Below are 21386 nucleotides of genomic sequence, written 5' to 3'. Positions count from 1 at the left end.
CGCGCGCGCTTTGTTTTGCCTTTCTGCCCTTGGGCCGTGGGCGCCAAAGGGGGTTGATATGTCGAAAGAGGGCGTGGGATTAGTAAGCGTCTTTAATGGGATCCTTTCACGTCACCGCGAGGCGGTATCTGCCGAGGCATCGCAGATAAGTCGGGTACCATCTCACCGAATGATAAGCAGATCTGCGTCTCTCGGGGAGAAGGGAGCCAGTCCAAACGGGGCAACCGCCGTTCCCACAGGACCCAGGGAACGGATACGTGTCCACCTATGGCTCTATCACGTGCGAAACGATTCCAATGCGGACGAGGTTAACATGACATTAATTATAATTGGTAGGAAGTAAAATGTCTATAGACGGCCATTATTATTATTATTATTATTATTATTATTATTATTATTATTATAAATTTGGTATAGCATATATTACCATCTAATTATTTGGATTCTCTGTACATGTTCTGTTGTATCACTAACCATCCAAAAATAAAACAAAAAAAAAAACTCGGATTATTTTATGCAAATATATAAAAACATATATAGTATATCGATGCCAGATTAAAATTTCCATACCTTTGCTCTAAGTGACCAAAACAATGTCGCCATAAAACTTTTGTAATGTTCTAAGTGAGTAGTAAAGAGTCGATCACAACAGAGTTCTGATGAATCATGACAAGTTCTGATATCATGCGGCAGCATTTGTGTTAGATACAATCAAAAGACAACTTTCAACATCATACACAAGCCATTGTGAACTGACACTGAGAACAGCTTACTCACATCTCAGAATAAATCAGTCAAGATGCCATCCCCAACAAATCCAAAGGCATTGAGGAGAAGAAGAAAGGAAATATACACAAACTCTTCAGCTTCAGGTAATCTGAACGTTTGTAAACAGGAGGAGGAGATGCCAGCTCAATGTCTTCCTGAGTCTTGCAACTCCTTCAGGGCTGTCACTAGCCAGTCAAGTCCCTCGTAGAGGCCATCGCCGGTGAGGGCACAGGTTCCCTGAACATGCCAAGTACGGTTCCTCAGATCGTAGAGACCCAGCCCTTCAGATATCTCCATTGGAGTCATCACCCCTCTCTGAACAAGCAAGAAATAGTTGTTCTTCAGATTGTGTAACTGATTGGAAACAAATAGAGTAATAGTAAACATGCATACATCAAGGTCTAATTATAATCTTGTACATTTTTCCAAGTGAGGAGGATGTATACAGCTCCCTGGTTTGTGTTTCATTTATGAGGATGAGTAGTCCTAAGGGGAAAAAGGGATGGGACAGTCACAAATCAAGCTCCGCTTTAATCAACAGAAATAACCGAAACCTATTAGTTTATGGCTTTGGCTATTTCATAAGAAATTTTTATATAGTTGAAATAAATATTGACTATGTTTCACCAAAGTCTCTTTTATTATATATATATATATATATATATATATATATATATATATATATATATATATATATATATATATATATATATATATATATTTTTTTTTTTTTTTTTTGCAAAGGGTAAGTGGTGATGATGGGATTCAAATCTAAGAACTTGTGATATACTATTAAAGTCCTTACCAACCAAGCTATCTGATACCTTATTTATATATGATAATATGTAAACAGGTGGAGCTACCACCTTTTTTCCCCCCCCCAAAAAAAAAGAAAATAAATCCAAGCTCATATGTACAATAAAGCAAGTAATCATAAGCCCATATTTATAATAAAGAAAGTAATTTCAATTAAGGACGACACCACGTACTTGTAATAGCATTATGAGATAAATATAGGCTACTAACATACCAAATCCTGTTTATTAGCAAATACCAATATGGTACTGTTGAGCATGAAAGGATCCCTGATGATAGCCTGAAAGAAGCATTATACAATTGAAATTACTGATAAGAATTTTCAGAAGAAGAAAAAGAGCTAAATTAAAATGACATCATTTAATTCTAAACCTGAAACTCTTCTTTGGCATTCCCAATTCTTTCTCTGTCTAAGGAATCAACAACATATATCTGAAAACAAGAGATCAATAAACAATATTAGAAATTGAAAGCTACAAAGGAATAATTGTGCAAGCTTTAGGACTAGAAAATACAGCCAGTGGACAGGCTTCCCACCAATATGGGATTTAAAAAGAGTCAATTTAGATCAAGTCTAATGATGCAGATCTGTACAGGAATGGAACTATGAATTAAAATGGTGGTGATGATTGCGAATTGCAAACCTTTCTTTTTTTCTGTGAGAACATTGAGGGTTCTTAATTCATGAACTTACCATATGATGACAGGAAAACTTGTGAAAATAGACATTTTAAACTCTTCACTCTACCTCACTAGGAATTCATATTACTTATCAATTAGTCAGCAGGAAGAAAAATCTGTAAGCTTATAAAGCAACATAGAGACACATGGATTCAACTGCTTATCAAAATTTGTTGACTTGATGATCAGAAGTATATTTCAGCACTTTGTTGATCCCTGAAGGAAGGGATTCAGAGGCTAGAGAACAAGCAACTTGAGAACTGATTATAAAGGATGCGTGTTAAGACTTCAGCCAGCTGGAATTCACCAGAAGAAAAGAATCATCCAAATTTTGACTCAAAATTAAAGGTTACTTGAAACTGAAAAAACCATGTCATTGAAGAGTAAAAGGTCACCAACATACCAAATATAAAGATCAAACATGTAGAAACAACAAGTTACCAGAGCATCAGTATTGCAAAAGTAATGCCTCCATAAGGGTCTCAATTTTTCTTGTCCACCGACGTCCCAGACTGTAAATACCACATTTTTATATTGGACTTTCTCTACATTGAAACCTAGAACAAAATATAAGATAGAAGGGTTGTGATCAACATTGAGGTCAGAGGATCAAATAATCACAGTTGTCAAAATACGGGTTATATATAAGCAATTCGCGAACACAGAAATATGTATAACAGATCAACAATGAGGCAGAAAATACAATAAAGATCATAGTTTGTCAAAATATAGCTTCTAAATAAACTATTCATGAACCAAGGAAAACCATATAAAGTACAAGCCATTTTCTGCATCAAAGGACCAACATATTAAAAAAACGTACAAATAATTTAATAGAAACAGCAGAATCATGAATGCTATCTTCTCCCAGATCCATATCCACTTGGCATGTTAAACTTATCTACTCCTTGCAACCTTAACTTTTAAAAACATACCAAAATACAATCTCAGATTGCTACCAAAATTCGGTTAGAGATGTTTCGTAAAGTCTCTAAAATGTTCAAGCCAAAGTATGAAGCGAGGAATGGACCAAGTTACATGCTAAAGATCAATAATGTGAAGCAGAAATTACAGAGAGAATTGTTCTAAGGTTTTAGAGTAGGGGAGGAATTTTCTTTTCCTCTCCTTTATTTGTTTCAAAAACATTCAATGATTTGCATCGAGCAAATGATTGATCACAATCCGTAGGCATCTCCTTCAAATTATTGTCAGGAACAATGGACCGAACATTACATTGACATTACAAACACTGAAAATGCAGGGCCCACTGACTGAGAAAAAAATTATGCTTAGAGAAGAAATTACTGATCCTACTGAAGGAGACTTCTTCCTCAAAAGCAAAAGAAAACGAGAAAATTTCAATGATGACGATTTGCAAACTCTGAAACCGATTGATAAAAAGCCAATGGTTCCACTATATGTTCAATGTCTCTCAGGAATGAAAGAAAGATTGTGATAATATCCAAATGCGGATGTGTTTGGACAGAGTTGGGTACAGATATTCCATTTGAATACTAGCCAAATGACCCAGATTTAGTTTCAGCTTTGATATGAATGCATTTTTGCTGTATAAGAGTATGCATCAGATATTTATTAAATTTTGGATCTGGATTTGTATATCCATGTGAAAATAGGTTATGTGTCCAATTTATATTCACATATTATATCAGTGAACTTACACAAAGAGAATGTTCCCGGTGAAGCAATATACACATACTTGTTGAAGCTTCACATGATTTTTCTCTTTGTGATAAACCACTATTACTTGCATACATTTATATACACATGCAGGTAATGGAACTTCTTTCAGCCATAACCACTTTCTTGACCTCCTATGCATGCTGGCTATATCTAATTGTCATCAACATCTACCTTAACCTATATCCACACTAGATCAGGATCTTATTTGTATCCTTCCAAAAGCAGATAGTATTCATATTCTTCCAACATATACTCAATATCAGTTATCTAGATGTTCCCAGTGAACATCTGATCCATAACCATTATAAGAAATATTAATGTTTTCAAAATTTAGCATCCACCATCTGCATCTGTATTGGTATCCACTGACTATGTGGATACTAATGCCCTACCCAGCATTGAATTCTTCTTCACTCCTAGTGTTTCTACATCCTCATCTGAACAAGTAAATGCAATAGAATTCTTTTTCAACCCCTTCTCAATCAAATTTTAACAAACTAAGATAGTTCCAGAGAGTTAGTTCTACAGAATACCTTTTCTATTTGGAAGTGAATTACAGGAGGCTTACCAATAGTTGGAACCGTTGACAAAACTTCCCCAATGTGCAACTTGTACAAGATAGTTGTCTTACCAGCTGCATCCAATCCAAGCATTGCAACCTACAATAGGTTAAGTACAAAAGATGTCATCGATGGATTGTTGCACTTATTCATCAAAATAAACAGAAGTTCTTATGAACATATTACCTACATAAGAAGAGAAAAAACTTCATCTAGTTAAGGAGTCCGGTGAAGGTTGTGATGTTTCAAATACACAGGCATCATTGAACACAAAAACAAACTGTTGCTTTGAACTACTCTTGGAGGGCTATATTAAACCATTGCTTTTATACATGATTAGTACCACCCATGAATTCTAACAAATATAATAATAAATTCTTATCCCTTTTGATAACACCAAACATCCATGTCAATGTACAACAAACTTTTGAGTCTATGAACTGTCTAATATTTAGGTGCCAAAAAAATGGAAGACCTTCCATAAAACTTTCCTTCCAATCAAAGAGGGTGGAGATTGTAAAAAAATCTTCTGGTTTTTTTTTTATAACAAACTCTTCTTCGATATACCCTAATTATAGAACCAACGTATCAAAAGATAGCTTCTGAGTATTTATTTAAACAAAACATTAGCTACTTGCTCCTTATTACAAAACTTCCACTACATTTTTCAGTCTTAGCACTGGATTCCAAAGTTTTTCTCGGTAATTTTAATTCAGAATTTTCCCACTCTAATCTCATAAGTCAAGATACTTTTATCACCAATAAATGTATATCCATACAATAATGAAAAGTCAAGACTTGAGTTGGCCCTTGATTGACCTCGCATCGATCGAGTGCTCGCTTGATTCACGTCCCCATTGCCCTCATACGAGGAATCGTTCCTTCATACATATACGTAATCATCCTAATGTATTCGAAGAAAATCCCTTTTCTAAGTATCATGATATATGTGTTTAGAAACTTCAACTTTTTGGTTTTTCGGATAAATCGAAATTTATATAGGAATATTTATTATGATTTCGAAGGGACCAACCAAAGGAGAAAAACATTGAAGAATATGCTAGGAAAGGTACAGGCACGTGATATGTTCATCTGTTCAGGAGCAAATCGAGTTGGAAAAGATGAAAGGAAAAGAGGGAAAGGGGAATACCCTCATTTCGACGGGGCCGAAGAATCTGTCGAAGAGCTTGCGGAAGGCTTGTCCCATGGCGCACGACCTGCCCTTTTCCTCTACTTCCTTCCTATTTACCCCTCTCTCTATCTCTCTCTCCGATGTTCCTGTATCTCAGAAAGGCTCGATCATCTGCCGAATGGTGAGAGAGCGAGAGGGGAAGAGAAGTTGGTGGTGTTGTTGGGGAAGTAGGCCGGCTTCGGTTTGACTGTGACGGAAGCAAAGACTAACGGAGGGAGGAGGTCTTGAAACAAAAGAATCGAAATAAGTCACGGTGTTGGCAGTTGACCGGAGCCTGTCGCGGGAGGGCACATCGTCGCTGTCCTCACTGATCGGGATTTAGATGAGGGGGCTACATGCGATCGCATGTGCCACTGCCTGCGAATCCAACGGCTCATTTGGTGGGAGGACGACGGACACACGTCCGATGCGTTCGCATGTGCTTCCGACCTCAATTCCTAGTTTGGGTGGGAGGAAACTTAAAAATTTTAAATTCGAAAAATATGAACTAAAAAAAAAGAATTTTAATTTGTGACGTCATCAGAAGTGTAAGCATACGTCTAAAGGTAACTAACCATCTAAACAAACTCATCGTCACTTATCCCTTTGTAAATTAAAATATATATATATATATATATATATATATATATATATATATATATATATATACAAAGTAATCTAAGAAAAAAATTGTCGTAAAATTCTGTGATGTATATATCACCTAACATTTACCAAAATTATTATGAGGTCTGTCGCCGCAAATGGAAAGCAGAGTTAATCAACTGCGGTCTGCATCCTAATGGATTTGAGTCCTATAACACTGCTTAACATCGGCTCACATACATTTACTCTGGGTAATGAAACCACTGAAGCGATACTCGAACATCGCCTGTGGCTTGCTACAGCAGTTACTACCGACCACACGAACAGCCACGAGTCTAGAAGGAATATTTGCTCCCAAAAACTATAGAAAGAATAGAGATACAGTCATCAAATTTACGTTAACAAACACTTCATATGCAGTGATTAAATGGGCTTAACCGAGAGGAGCAACTATTAGCATTGGACATTATCAACAAATTTTGCTACAGAAAGCACCAAAACCAGCGAAGCTAGTCATGCACAACACAGTTCAGATGTACTTATCTATCATCTGGTAAATGCTGAGTATCGTACAATTAGTGAATGAACATTGTGAAATTTTTCACCCTCACCCCTTTCTTGACCTACAGAGTCTTGATAGGTCTTAAACTTTTTCAGACTCCTCTTGATGAGCACCATCAGGTTTAGATGTGGCAGCATCAGATGTGATGACCGATTTTCCCTTGAGATCAGCGACGGCAGGAACTACATCTCCGGATGACGTCTCAGACTGGTATGCCGCCTGCTGCTCTAAAGCCTGCAACTGTGTCTGTAGAAACTGGCAAAATGTCCAACGAAGAGAAGGTTTTAAAACCATTATGAGCAATCATATAATTATCTAAGCGACAAAAAAAAAACTACTGCAGATTTTTGCATATTGTATTTCTACAATAAAACCAACTAGTTAAGTTCATGGCATGATATAGTTCTGCACAATAATAGAAAATTCTTCCAGCGGTGACACAAACCTAATGGTGTGGTTGCCACATCTTTTGATATAGGATTGTGTTGCATCAGCAAAAAAATGTTGAAGAGCAATACAGGATACATGCTATGACCTTTTTTTTCCATGTTGGGAGTAAGCTCAAGTTGTAGAACATCAAAGTTGTTGGACTATGTAGCGAATCCCAGAATGTAAATATACCTGAATCTGGCTACGGATAACATCTTCATGTGCCTTCAATAGCGAAAGCTGCACATCTTGATTGCTGGAGGATGTCTGGCTGGAGGCAATGCTGGAATCAGAAGCCGGAAAAGGAATAGATCTAGGATGTGTGTTGAATTGCAGCGATGGCCCAGAAGCCACTGCTTCTCCGGTAGGCTGTTTCATCACACCACTAAATGCCTCCAAATGAGGATTTTCCATGTGATTTGATGCATAACCTGAAGGCCTGAAAGCATATAATAAGTATAATCTCCTGAGCTATTCAACTACCATGAAATGCTGAAATAAAAGACTTTCTGAATAGAATCCTTCAAAAGTTCACATATACGCCACTTTAAATGGTATAGGATCCTCCCCGTTCTGCCATTTTCGTTTCAGTTCATTCCACCTATTCACTGGAGTGGTGCCACCCATATGGACAGATGGAACCTGCAATGGACCCATATTGAGGGAAAGAGGATCTTGACCCACTCAATATCGTGCATCCGAAACAAGGCAAGCTTTGTCCAGGAGCAAACAACCAAGAAGACTATGCCTATGTAAGCCAGCACATTTTATTGTATGAACTTAAAATTGCATGGGAAGGAAGCCATGTTTTTGGTAGAACAAATACATGGGCCATCAAGTGTCAAATTGTTGAATTGATTATCCTCATAGTGCTAAAACCAACAGAGGTCTTAAATTCTTAGCTTCCATATTCTTAACCTATTATTTGCATTTTCTCCATTGTCATGTTTATTTTTTCTACATGCACACAGACCTTTCTTGACCAAAATTTTCTCACAAGTTGCTTAACAAATTACAAGGTGTGCTAATTTTCAACTGTGCATTCATGTATATTCAATTAATGAAAGAAACACTACAATTGTTGCATTACTAATAAACTTTTCCACAGAATATGTATCTCAAAGGATACAACAAGAATACAATATCTTAAACTAATGTAATAATGGATGGACGTAGTCAATTTAAAGCATAAAATCAAAGAATATTGAACCAACAGGCCCAGAGCTCATGTAAAACAAACCAAACTAACTGGCAAAACATATACATGCACCCATACCACAACCAAGAACATTCTTCTCTCCAGAAAAATATAATTTGATTAAACTGAATTTACATTAATGGCATGTTAATCAAGACAACTCATGCATTCTAATTAGTTATGGTTCTAGAATAATGGTGCTAAATTTGGATCTAGCTTGATGAAATTAATATTTGGTAGGACCAAATTTCAGGCAATACCATCCATTTTAGGGGTCTCGCTTGACCACGGTTGTTTTCTCAAAATACTATGATTATGTTTATTAATTCTGATATTACTAGTTCCAAGCAACGTAGCAAAGTATTACTTTGTTAATATACTCAAATCAGTTTCACAATTATCACATAAAACATGTCACTAGTTTGTATAATCACGTAGAACAAAAACAGATGCATTACCCTAATTTCCTACAAACTAGTAAAATAACTTCTTGTGAGAACATTTCAAAGTTAGCACTTATTGTAATTTAAACGCAAGCATCTAGGATTGCTTAATAGAGGTACTACTACAGAAGATTCTGTCTAATATTGCATATATTCTGATTGAAGGCAAACACATGATTCCACTGGCTTTAAGCTGGTTCGTAGATGCATACCAGAAGGAACTTGCTAATTTCCTACAAACTAGTAAAATAACTTCTTGTGAGAACATTTCAATGTTAGCACTTATTGTAATTTAAACGCAAGCATCTAGGATTGCTTAATAGAGGTACTACTACAGAAGATTCTGTCTAATATTGCATATATTCTGATTGAAGGCAAACACATGATTCCACTGGCTTTAAGCTGGTTCGTAGATGCATACCAGAAGGAACTTGCTGGAAGATAACTAAATGATTTCTCATATAAGGAAGCAGCCATGGCAGCAGCTTGAAGCCTTGCTTGATGCCGGCTTAGATTAGCACCTCCTGCACCATCACTGGGACCTTGTGATGATGTGCCTTCCGTTGCTGATCCAACTACAATGAGAATAAGATAACCACAGGTCAACTAAGCACTACCAAAGCAATAGCGGCAAAAATCAGACCTGGTGAACTTAAAAATAAGTACTAGCAATGTAACTTTTTCCATGAGAATAATACAATCTAGGAGATGGTTCATGCCTGTTAACAACAATAAAGAAGGAAGTTAGTAAAAGCACCATACTTGTCATGCAACTAATGGTCGTGATTAGATAAAAAATACATGTCAACTCCAACTGTATCAGCTGCAAACTAAGAATTGAAATTGTCCTTTTAATCTAGTTTTATTTTTTGTAAGGGTGGATCTAGTTCTGTTTGAACTGTACTAATCCAGCAGTTTGGAGTCAATCGTGCACTGATTGGATGCTTAAATAGTCAAATAATTATCAGATAATGGACATTAATACCTACTATTTATCATTCATGGTGACTAAAATTCAACAGAACATACCATATATACCAGTCCTAACTGGACTGGTACTTCAGAAAAGATCCTTTTTCATATTCCATCATCAGAGTCCTAGCATGGTCCAAGTTCCATCTTATTAAGTATTATATTTAGTGAGGACTTTCCTGGAATTAGCAAATCAGTAGATATAAAAAATGTATATCTCCATTTTTTTTCTCTCCGTTTTCTGCTTTAGTGTTCTCACTCTTCATATCTCACACTAAAGCATATTAATTCTTAAAAATTTAATTTATGCTTCCATATCCTCTGGAGTCATCAGTTGTACATCCATTGGTATTAAAGCTTCAGTCCCAAAGCTTCTTTCACTGTTTCAACTTTGATTTGGGGTACCACAAGCAGATTTAAAGTAAAGTGAAATATAATGTCAACCTACACAAAGGAACCAGCTGAAGGGCATATTAAGTTTTTGAACCTAGATGGAAGCAAAAATGCCAGGAAGAATTGGGAAAACCATATCATAGACAATTGGATGCCCTTTTCAATTATCATTGCAGATGGGTGAGCAAGTTGCTAAAAATGGTTGGTCAAATAAAAAAAAGGTGAAAATGCTTACCTAAGACTTGGAAACAACAAAAAAAAGTTCACTTAATTGTTGCTGCCCACATTATGACTAATATCTCAACAATTATTGGTAGGAATCCAGTTTAAATTAGGTAACTCAGATGCATGCTCCCCTGAAAATAAAGAAATAGCCTAGCAGAACGATGAGGGGGAGGTGGAAAGGTGTGTGGGACTATTTTCACCGTCAAAAGTGACAAATATTTACAAAATTCACAAAGTCATCATTTTAACAGATTGGCTGATAATTCTTCAGAAAAGGTCCAGTGAACAGAGTAGTTGATTGTCTATAGAATATACAAAAGATACCAAGACCAATGGACTTTTAGATAGGAAACCAGATGTGAATATGGCTTGAACTTTGAACGGACAAACATAAAGTGATAACTACATACAGCATATTTAAAGCAGCCCTGCATCTGTAATATGGCTTATTCCTTTGCTAAGAGACATGACATAATCAAAGAAGCAATCCATCTGCAATTTGACTTACTCCTACAATGAGAGGCCAAATCTCTATAAAGTATGCAATTAGTCCACATGTGGTTTATGTCTACAATTATGCTTTGTCCACTTTTTCGGTCAAATCACAAGCAAAAGAAAAGAAAACATTGGTCCTTGAAGTTCTGAAAAAAAAAAGTATACAATGACTTTATTCCTTCTCAGAAGAATGTCTCCATTTTTATGGTTGCATGCAGCTCAATTTGTACATGGAAGTAAAAGAGTAACATGGATATCTGAGGCAAGCAAGCTCAGAAACATTACCAGGTTGATTAGATTCTGATGGAGTTCCATGATGCCTAGCTGATCCAACTTGCCCATTTTCAGGAGGGACAACCAAAGCTCGGCAAGTAGGGCAAGTATGTTGTCGCTCTAGCCATGACCTTAGACAGTGCACATGGAAAAGATGTCCACATAGCAATTTCTTGGCTGTAACCATCTCCTCACGACATATAATGCATGTTGCATCAGTTCTGTATTAAGGTAATGGAAGGCACTAAATAAGAAAAAATAGTCAAAAAAGTTTTGTAAACAATTTAAGAATATGTGGAGTAAATTGCTTACGCATTAAGTTCTTCTTGTGTTGCATCAGGGAAACGCTCATTCATATTTGATGTAATTTTGCGATAACGAACATAATCAGCAACACGCATTCTGAAACTGCGAAATGTCTCATACAGCTCACGGATCAAGTGCAATGGAATACCATAACTCCTATTACCAACAAAAAAGTACAATTCAACCAACAAAAAACAACTGTATGACAGCATTTATGAAAAGCAAGTTAGAAGTACTTTCTAAAAAGCAACATAGATTTAGTAAAACTTGGTTACAATTGATATTAGTTATGGCACTCTAGGGAAAAGCAGAAGAGTAGTCATATGCACAAAAGTCCTTTTAGTAACCAGGTTGTGTTTTGCATTGCTCCTAGAATGAGCAAGGATTTCATAACACATAAATGAAAGCAAGTTGAATATAGTAAACAAGCACAAATTTGTTGTAGCTGAAAGTATAGAATTGATTGCCTTCCAAAAGCAAACACAAATGAAAAGAAAAATGAAGAGATAGATAAAATTAATTAGTTCCTTAAGTTGTGTACAGTAAGTCAATTTACTGAACTTGTAAGATTGATCTCCTTCAGCCGCATCCAGAGTTCAAGCACTTGTTCTATGATAAACTTTGGCAATCATAATGTTTAACTTCCACATTCACAAATAGAAAAAGTTAGGATGCAACCATAATATTAGCATGCAGTTCATGGGTGCATGCCAATGAACCACAACTGAAATCATATACAGTTGATCGCATGCTCATACCATGCAAACCAGTGCCATCAAGCTACTTGCACAGTTCGTAGGTGCTTGCTAAAGTATTATTCCTATGATACAAAACCAAAAGATCAGCATGTTACAACACGCAATGACAAAGGCATATACAATGTACAATGGGGTTTGATGATGATCAGCATGTATATTGACAATGCTGATGAGGTTTTAAAGTATTTCATGTTAGTGTTCATAATGTAAACCTGGACCAATGTTTCTATGGGCAAGCAAGACAAATAAACAGTGTGAGGAAAAATGTTCAACACTGTTAACTACAAAAGCAAACAATAATATCACAAAAAAGTGAAAACAGATCAGATAAGTAATGGAGTCATTTATGTGCAGTGAGAAAGAAGAGACAAATTATTTAATGCTTTAGTCAACTTAGAGTTGGGAACTCAAAAATATGTTCTCCAGCACAGCCATACATGAAATTAAGTTTAAGAAAGTACTTACAGAAAGATGACTAGGAAGAAAAATATGTATAAAGACAGGTGAAGAAGGTCCCGTACAAGCTCGAGATAAAATGTATAAACAGCCTTTCTCTCCCATTGGCCTTCCATAAGCATGTCACTTACATAGAAAATATACTTCACAAATGTAGATACGGTTGTTGTCGCTAGGATTGTGTATCTGGAATACCATCACAATAATCATAGGTACATACGCCACAAACAAAATGCAAGATTTCAATTGAATTTAACATTCAAACAACTGGCAGTTTGTTGGTCACCAACAGATAGAACTCTCTGTGGCAGCTACTAAAAGATGTTGCTAGAATATGGATGGATAAATGAGTCGGATACAAAGCCAATATCAGTCAAAGATTATACATCTCTAATAGGATAGAAACCCTATTTTATCAAAAGATGCATGAAATTAAGAGAAAAACATGCAGTTTACTAAAGCCTATTTGTCGAACAGTTTGAAATGTAGTTCACCGAGACTCAAATAATAGCAGGATTCTAACAAAATGTGAACTGTTTACTTAACAGTCGTCAAGCTTCGCCCTACTTTTTCAGTGGAAAACAACAAATTCATGCCAGATCCTTGAATTCAGGTAATAATTCAGTTGCATCATAGTAAAAATTGAAACCATGAAAAACTATCACCATTCCAGAAGGTATTATTACTGTATGCTCTCGAACTGCTGGTGTTATTTCCATTATATGATAAAGCATTACAAGAAATTAAACCTCAGTTTGTCCTACTTCTCAACCCCTAAATTTCAAGGAAAACCTCTCCTTTCACCGTATAGATCAAAATCATTATTAAATGTGATTAGCAAATCATTTGTTTTCTTTATTGATGAAAAATAAATAGTATGAGCAACCTGCTTTAGTGTAGTTAATTCCATCATTGAGAATCTCATCTGTTTCATAATGAACGTGATGAGGTTCCAAAGACTACAAACAAAAACAACAACCCTTCTAAGTTCAATCTCTATATATGTTCTACTTCGTTGATATTTCCCAACACTTCATCTTACTAGAAGGTGCCCCCAACAACATTCCTCAGATCATCACAAGCTTTCTTGTCGGTGACAATGGGTCTTCTTTGGTATTCCTTTCTATCGTGTCACTTCTTGCACAAAATATGTGACATTGTCATCCCAAAGATGAAAGAAACGATATCGTAAGATATCACCCATCCCAAAGATGAAAGAAACCATATCATAAGATATCATTCTTCTCACCATATTCTTCCAGGTCATAATCTCCATCCACATTTAACAGAGTACAAAAAGACCATTTAAAATAATACTTTTATCAGGGATTTTCCATACTCAAGCTTCAAATCAACATAGATACTTAGGCTTGTTACCATACAAGATTTGTAAGTGCATAAGATATTATCATGGCTTAACAGTCAATAATTTGTACATATGCCAACAGGTAATAAGAAAAGAATCCTCTTGTAAATTTTAGATCAAATGTGAAACAAAATTCAATTATTCGGCTTTAACGTAACATGCCACAACTCGGTCTAGGTTGTCATCGTGTTGGTTTATAATAAGCACTAAATATACAGAATAATTAAATTAAAGAAACCGGCAAAGAAATGCAAACAAAGTATGTAAATCTTTTGCTGCAGACAATGTCTGATTCGATTAACTTACTCTAATGAAAAGAAGAGTGCGAAATGTAAACAAAGTATGTAAAGCTTTTGCTGCAGACAATATCTGATTCGAGTAACTTACTCAAATGAAAAGAAGAGTGCGACCGATGCTTGCCGAGTTTGAATCAGAGACCTCAAAGAATTGTACAAGAAAAGACAGTCGAGGATTAAGAGGAAAATCATGAACGAAACTATCCGCATATGGGACAGCGGAGAAACAGAGGGCGTTGTCTCAATATATTCGACTCTCTTCTGGGCCAACCAATGCAAGGCTTTGATCAAGAGAAGAGCTGTAACCATCGCTAGGAAGGTAACAGAAAAGTCTTGCCGGAATATGGTGATTGCAAATAGTATATCCATGACCTCCCTCCATGATTGTTCATTGAGCCTTTCGACTTCTGCTTCTCTGAGAGAACCAAGAAACAAACGCTTGACCAACTGCCACATTATGCACATGATGACCAGGCACATGTTCAAAAGAAGCACAAAGCATATCTTGGAGGTGGAGAGGTAGACCAGGGCAGGATAGAACTGCCCTCTGCTGCTAAATGCATAGTAGATCGCGCTAATGGTAGCCAAGAAACTAAATCCAGCATAAGTTTCGAGCCTCATCATTTTCCAAGAAGCTGCCACGACAATTACATGATAAGATAGTGTCTCTACGGAAGGACAAAAAGAAGATCATAACCAAATCCGAACACAAAAAAGTCTAAATAACGAACCGCAGAACCAGCAGGAGAAACATGGTCTTCGAGAAACAAAAGTTGCAATTTCTCCAAGAAAGAAAAAATTCTCATGCATATAAACTACGAGATGCGCAACTTATATCATCTGGACCTTCGTTTGGACCAAATGAACGATGCCAAACCACATCAGATCCCTAATACCAACCCAAAATCAAATTCCTAAACAGAGTAATTATAAAAACCTCAATTTCAGTGACAAATCATCCGTCACTTGCGAATCAACCAAAAATCCCCAACTTGCGTTTTTCCCATCATCAGCATCCAGAAATACACAAATCGATCAAAAAATACAAGTAATAACAACTTACAGAGAGATTAAATATGCGGATCCGAACAACTGAATAGAACCAAGGGTATAAATTCAACGAAGAACACTAGACCATCGCTCGCAAAGAAGGCGAAGGATGGATAGGGCTGACGACCGATGGGAAACGAGAGCGGTCGCAGGGATCCGAGCGACGCATAAAAACTTGGGAGTGTCCGCCCGAATTCTATTACGCGTGTCGCGACGAGTCATCTGTCGACGCGTGTCCAAGACGTGACCGGAGCACAGAACGGGACGGCATATTTGAGTTATATTCTCACCGGTATTTACCCTTATAATTTATCATATTTACAAATACGCCCCTCTGGATCGAGACTCTCCTTCTCCCTATTTCTATAAACCTTCGTAAAAACGAATATTTATAGTTATGTTATTACGAGTATTTACCTAATTGTGTGTTGGCTTTAACTCTATAGCTTAATTTGATTGGGGAATCAAACAGGAGGGAACCGATAAAGTGGTATATCTTATGAACAACAAGATTAGGTTGGGTCAACATTCGTTATTCTAAATATGACAGCTTTGACCCCTCGTTTGACGACCCATATATAAGCACAATTTCTCTTTGTCTCGCAAGAACATCTCCGATTTTGCAGGTTTAGATTTTAAATCGTTCAGTTTCGAGATTTTGATTCGAGCCAATTTGGTCGATTAGGTTGTATAACCGGAGTTCATATCCTTAATATGATTTGACTTGCATCTTTCTTAAACACGTTGGATTTGGATATAAATCCTTTTTTTTATGTTATTATTGAGTGGATAGAATTTGGGATGATATATTATTATTATTATTCTATGACGTATGCACATCTCAAAGCCGACACGTTGTCATGGGACCAACAGCCGATTTATTTATAGCGTCAACTTCGCCAGGGTAAGGATTGGGTGCCTTTTCCTCGAGTCCCTTTTATCCGATGGTATTCAAAATCCCCTTCTTATTCGTGGCTCGCATAACCATCGTTTCTTTTTTCTAAATAGGTCCTCCGACTTCTTTATATTTGATTTTAAATGAGGGGAACGAGATCGCAACGAACACCGCAGATGAAATGGTCTGCGAATAGCCCTCGCCTACCGTTGGATACATATGTGCACGATAGTCAAAGCGTGAACCGTCGTTGCTTTAATATTCGTGAAACAATGATCGGGCGGTGGATGAAAAATTATGACCGCATATTGTTTATATGCGGCGGTAATCCTTCAAATAATAGTTTTATAGTTTTCGTTCCGTATAATTCAAATCTCGCGACGGGTTTTTCCGTTCCTCCGCCGAGTGCCGGAGGCCTCGCCTTCTGCCGCATCTCTCTCTCTCTCTCTCTCCCCCATACCCTTACTTTCCTGTGAATCATGGCTTGAATTTGATTCGTTTCTTTTCTCAATTCATAGTTGATTCGTTTCCTTTCGGGTAATTCTTCATCCGAGTTTTGAAGGGATTATTGAAGTTGACGCCTCTTTCGTTTTTTCTCCAAGAATTAGTTGGTGTCGATCCGGTTGGTGGTGGGTGAAAGGTCGAATCTTTGCAAGATGGGAGCCATGGTATTATAGGTGGTGGTGGTGGTGGTGGTCGAATTTGGTTTTTGCTCGAGTCGATGAGAATTATGGGCTGTTCATAGGCTTGTTCGGTGTTTGGATCGACATGGGGTTCGATTACTACGACATACTGAAGGTGAATCGAAGTGCCACCGATGAGGATCTCAAGAAGTCTTACCGGAGGCTGGCGATTCGATGGCACCCGGACAAGAACCCAAGTAACGAAGAGGAGGCCGAGGCCAAGTTCAAGCAAATCTCTGAAGCCTACGAGGCAAGTTGCATCGATATATCCCTTTCTCTGATTGCTCTTACTGAGTTTTCTTATGATTAGCCGCGGACTAGTGCGGAGATTCCTTTCGGGATCAACATTTCGTTGTTTCGGTAGGCATGATTCCTTAGTTTGATCACAGGAAACGATTAGGTCTGTGGAAGCGACACTCATTTAGTTTAAGATATAAATTCGATAAAGATGTCTTCTGCATTAGTGTAATCCTCTCAGAGGCATTTGAGCTTCCTCCCAGCTTCGACATGCTCCCGTAGAGCATTTTTCTGTCCAAAGTCCGAAATTTTGGGAAAGCTGACCTTTTTCCCTGTCTGAGAGAGAGGAGTAACTCTGTATATTGTTTACGATGCCTCATGAAGATGATTCCATCAACAAGAAATAGAGATCAAGCTGGGAATGTTCTTACCTTTCAAGACTGTTTGGTTCAGGTACTAAGTGATCCTCAAAGACGGGCAATATACGATCAACACGGAGAAGAGGAGGAGCCGAAGGGCGTGCCTCGAGATGCCGAGGACATATTTACCGAAATCTTTGGAAGCAGTAATCCTTTTGGTTTCGAGTCCATGAACCGTACAAAGTCTACGAGGTTTCAAGCAGATGGTAGTGGCTCTGCTGCTCCTGCTGCCCGGCCATGGAAAGCACCTGCCGTGGAGAGAAAGCTGGCGTGCAGCCTCGAGGAGCTCTACCATGGCACAGAGAAGAAGATGAACATCTCTAGAAATGTCATGCAACCTAACGGGTATAAGCTTCTTCCAAATGGAATAAACTACCTAGCTAGCTAGCATTGTAATCGAACCTTATTCTTCGCTGCCAATTCCAGTCTTCATATATGTCGTCGTCTGCTATGATATGAATAGTAGGATCTATTGTCTCTCTGTTTGAGTTGTTCGTTTGGCTGCAGATCTAGAAATAACTTGTGCAAGTTCATAACATTACATGCAAGTTTACTGACTCTTCTTCCTGTCGGTACAACGCAGACGTACGGTCCCAGAGAACGAGGTGTTGACGGTCGAAGTGAAACCAGGGTGGAAGAGGGGAACCAAGATAACGTTTCCAAACAAGGGGAACGACAGACTCGCTGCAGATGTAGTCATTGTGATCGACGAGAAGCCTCATGATGTTTACAAGAGGGATGGCAATGACCTCGTCGTCCACCACAAGATCTCGTTGGTGGATGCACTAACAGGGACCAGGATCAACCTCAAGACCCTCGACGGGCGCGACTTGGTGATCGAGATGACTGACGTGGTGAAGCCTAGCTATGAGCTGGTGATCCAAAGCGAAGGGATGCCGGTCGCAAGAGAGCCCCGGAAGAAGGGGAATCTGGTGATCAAGTTTGATGTCAAGTTCCCTTCGAGATTGGCACCGGAGCAGCGTGCAGCCATCAGACGCATTCTCGGAGGATGATTGCCGTGCGAAAGTAGGTTTGTGTTTGTGTTCTTCTGTGGCGACACTAATATTTCTCTCGTTTCTAGTGCTCATAGTATCCCTCCCTATCATTCATTATGTTTTGTTGAAAAGATGTTGTCTCTGGAATGTTTTCTGATGTAACAAACAGTGGTTATAAACTCAAATGCTGTAATTCTTACATGAAGTGAGATGGAATCCCAAGGGGTTGATCTCAAACTTGAGCAGATTAATGGCTTCGCTTCATTTATCACATCATATTATAGAAGCTCAAGTATTCACAAACAAGAAACAACATTATAGAAGCTTAAGCATTCACAAACAAGAAACAACATTATAGAAGCTTAAGCATTCACAAACAAGAAACAACGAACTTGCCTGGACCAGGGTAACGAGCCACTGAGGAAAGGTGATCACTCCCACAACCATGCATGGTTGATGCGATCGTCATGACTCGGCATTCTGCAAACATGCAGATCCTAGTAAATCCTCGAAAAGAAAATTAGAAGAAAAACATCCTCCATCTGCACAAGAATTCTCTCTTTTGGAGTCTGTTTACAAGTGCCCTGACCGAGCGTCGCATTACAAATCTATGCCAGTTAATGGTACATCCAAAAAAGTTAAAAGATCAACATGATACTGAACATCATGGTATTTCTTCGAACCTACCTGCGTTCAACTTGATTTTCCCAGCATACAAGGCAAAAAATTCTTTCAAAACATTTCCATTTGTTGTTCTTGTTAATATATTTCTTTCACCAATCATCTGTTCTCACCAAATGTGGTTGGAGTTGATCTGCATCAGCGGGAGGAATTCTGAAGTTAGCATAGTGCTTGCGGTTAGACATCCTCAACAAAACAGACGAGCACTGCTCTGGAAACACTTCTTTATGGGGTGACCTGGCCAGAAGGATCTCTTGTATCCTGTCAATAGCAATCCACAAATGTGGAATCCAGTAAATGATGTCACTGTGTACAATCTTAGATATCATATTAACCCATCACTCCATCTTGATGTGATCTTTTTCACCACAAATTCACCATGACAACATTTCATGGACACTGCTGTCACCGCTGACTGTATTATTTCTCTTTGGCAGCTTCGAGAGAGGTTTAATCCCCACCTCTTGATCAGCCTCCATAGCATCATCAGGTAATGCATTAAGCTCGAACCTTTGACCCCACTCTCAGGTTTCTCAGAAACAAGAGTCCATTCAGATTTATCGCATCTAGAATGTCCCCAGCCTCAGATTCTTTGCCAGCAAACTCATAAAGATGGGCAGCAGCACTTAATATAAACCCATCAGGCTTTAGGAACTTATTAATGGTTTCAAAGAACGAAAGACCTTTCTCGACAAGCCCATAGTCCATGTATGCTCGCATCATAGTTCTACAGCATGCTAAATCAGGATCCAAGCCTGTTTCTCTCATTTCTCTAATGACTCTTTCTGCCTCAAAAATGAATCCTTCCTTGGTGAAGGCAAAGATTAAATGGTTGAAATGAGCAGATGAGGGAGCGATTCCGTCACCTATCATTCTGCGAATAGTTTTCTCTGCCTCTGAATATTTCTTGCTTTCTGTAAAAGCTCTAACGAGTGCAAGATATGTATGGGAATCTGGAAAATGTCCGATTCTTTGCATGTCTTGGAAAAGATCCTCTGCTTCACGATGAAGTCCGGACGTGGCATAAACATTAATCATCGTGTTGTAACTGATCTGCAAGTACATAAATGACAACAACAAACACTGTATCAAACAAAACAGAAAAATGTTTAAGCATTGGTTATAAATGTGGAGACGCATTCTTGCTTCTTAGTAAGAAAGATAATTTTCTGTGCCAAAAAGGAAAATATCAATTTCTCGACAATACATGATCAATAAACCAAAGTCAACCCTAACAATCAAATTGTGGAATTTTCAAGAGATGCCATAAACCCAGAAAAGTGACACATTCATATACATGTCATGCAGCTTTTATCACACTAATATGAGTGCACAAAAACATACATCGATATCTAAAGCCAATAATCAATATTATCAGAGTACGTCAAGTTAATTGGATATGCGTGCACTCCTTCCTTTAAGCACAAACCTGGGAAAAAAGAAAGCTAGCCTGCTTGACATGTGTTACCATGTCAACTTCTAGCAACAAGGTATGCTGTCACGGTCCAATCCAATGGGATAACTAACCTATAAACTTGATAGACTTGAACCAATAGCTAAAAATACTTATTCTCATCTTAATGTTAGCAAACAAGCTCAATTTTCCTCCCATATCTGATGTGGGCCTACAATAAACTGTCACAGTCTCCCCCAACCTTAAGGATTAACATCCTCATCAAAGCCCATTTCATGCTCATAACTTAGAATCAAAACCTCATACATGCCCAATACTAGATATGCTCTAATACCATATATCACAATCTGACCCAATGAAAGAACTGACTAATTAATGAGCCAAACAATTAAAGCTAAGCCAATGAAAGTAGACATATCTTAGGTCTATAAACCAATTCTTAATTCCCATCCCACATCTAATGTAATACTAACCTACGGGTGTTAGCAGGTGCAACTTTGTTCTATACTAGTGAGTACAGCAAACGAAAGGTAGAAGTTT

General features: G+C 37.8%; 3 protein-coding genes across 3 annotated transcripts; 1 reads left to right on the top strand and 2 right to left on the bottom strand.

The window, feature by feature from the left end:
- Nucleotides 1-643: 643 nt before the first annotated feature.
- On the bottom strand, nt 644-5999 carry LOC135666054 (ADP-ribosylation factor-like). Its single transcript, XM_065177558.1, has 6 exons — nt 5677-5999; nt 4535-4625; nt 2707-2822; nt 1957-2016; nt 1799-1864; nt 644-1083 (listed from the first exon to the last, which is right to left on the bottom strand). Exons 1-6 carry the CDS (start codon nt 5731-5733, stop codon nt 913-915), a joined length of 561 nt encoding a protein of 186 aa, XP_065033630.1. The 5' UTR covers nt 5734-5999; the 3' UTR covers nt 644-912.
- Nucleotides 6000-6715: 716 nt separating this feature from the next.
- On the bottom strand, nt 6716-15691 carry LOC135666055 (ERAD-associated E3 ubiquitin-protein ligase HRD1-like). The gene is made up of 8 exons (XM_065177559.1): nt 15536-15691; nt 14564-15107; nt 12820-12996; nt 11603-11752; nt 11303-11511; nt 9354-9507; nt 7484-7730; nt 6716-7117 (listed from the first exon to the last, which is right to left on the bottom strand). The coding sequence occupies exons 2-8, from the start codon at nt 15094-15096 to the stop codon at nt 6944-6946; spliced, it is 1644 nt and encodes a 547-aa protein (XP_065033631.1). The 5' UTR covers nt 15097-15107; nt 15536-15691; the 3' UTR covers nt 6716-6943.
- Nucleotides 15692-16806: 1115 nt separating this feature from the next.
- Nucleotides 16807-18996, top strand: LOC135666053 (uncharacterized). Its single transcript, XM_065177557.1, has 3 exons — nt 16807-17350; nt 17791-18101; nt 18340-18996. The coding sequence occupies exons 1-3, from the start codon at nt 17186-17188 to the stop codon at nt 18767-18769; spliced, it is 906 nt and encodes a 301-aa protein (XP_065033629.1). The 5' UTR covers nt 16807-17185; the 3' UTR covers nt 18770-18996.
- The last annotated feature ends 2390 nt before the right edge of the window (nt 18997-21386 follow it).

The sequence above is a fragment of the Musa acuminata genome, unplaced genomic scaffold (assembly GCF_036884655.1).
Source record: "Musa acuminata AAA Group cultivar baxijiao unplaced genomic scaffold, Cavendish_Baxijiao_AAA HiC_scaffold_1066, whole genome shotgun sequence".
In the NCBI taxonomy this organism is placed as follows: Eukaryota; Viridiplantae; Streptophyta; class Magnoliopsida; order Zingiberales; family Musaceae; genus Musa; species Musa acuminata.
This window is presented reverse-complemented; position numbering and strand designations above follow the sequence as displayed.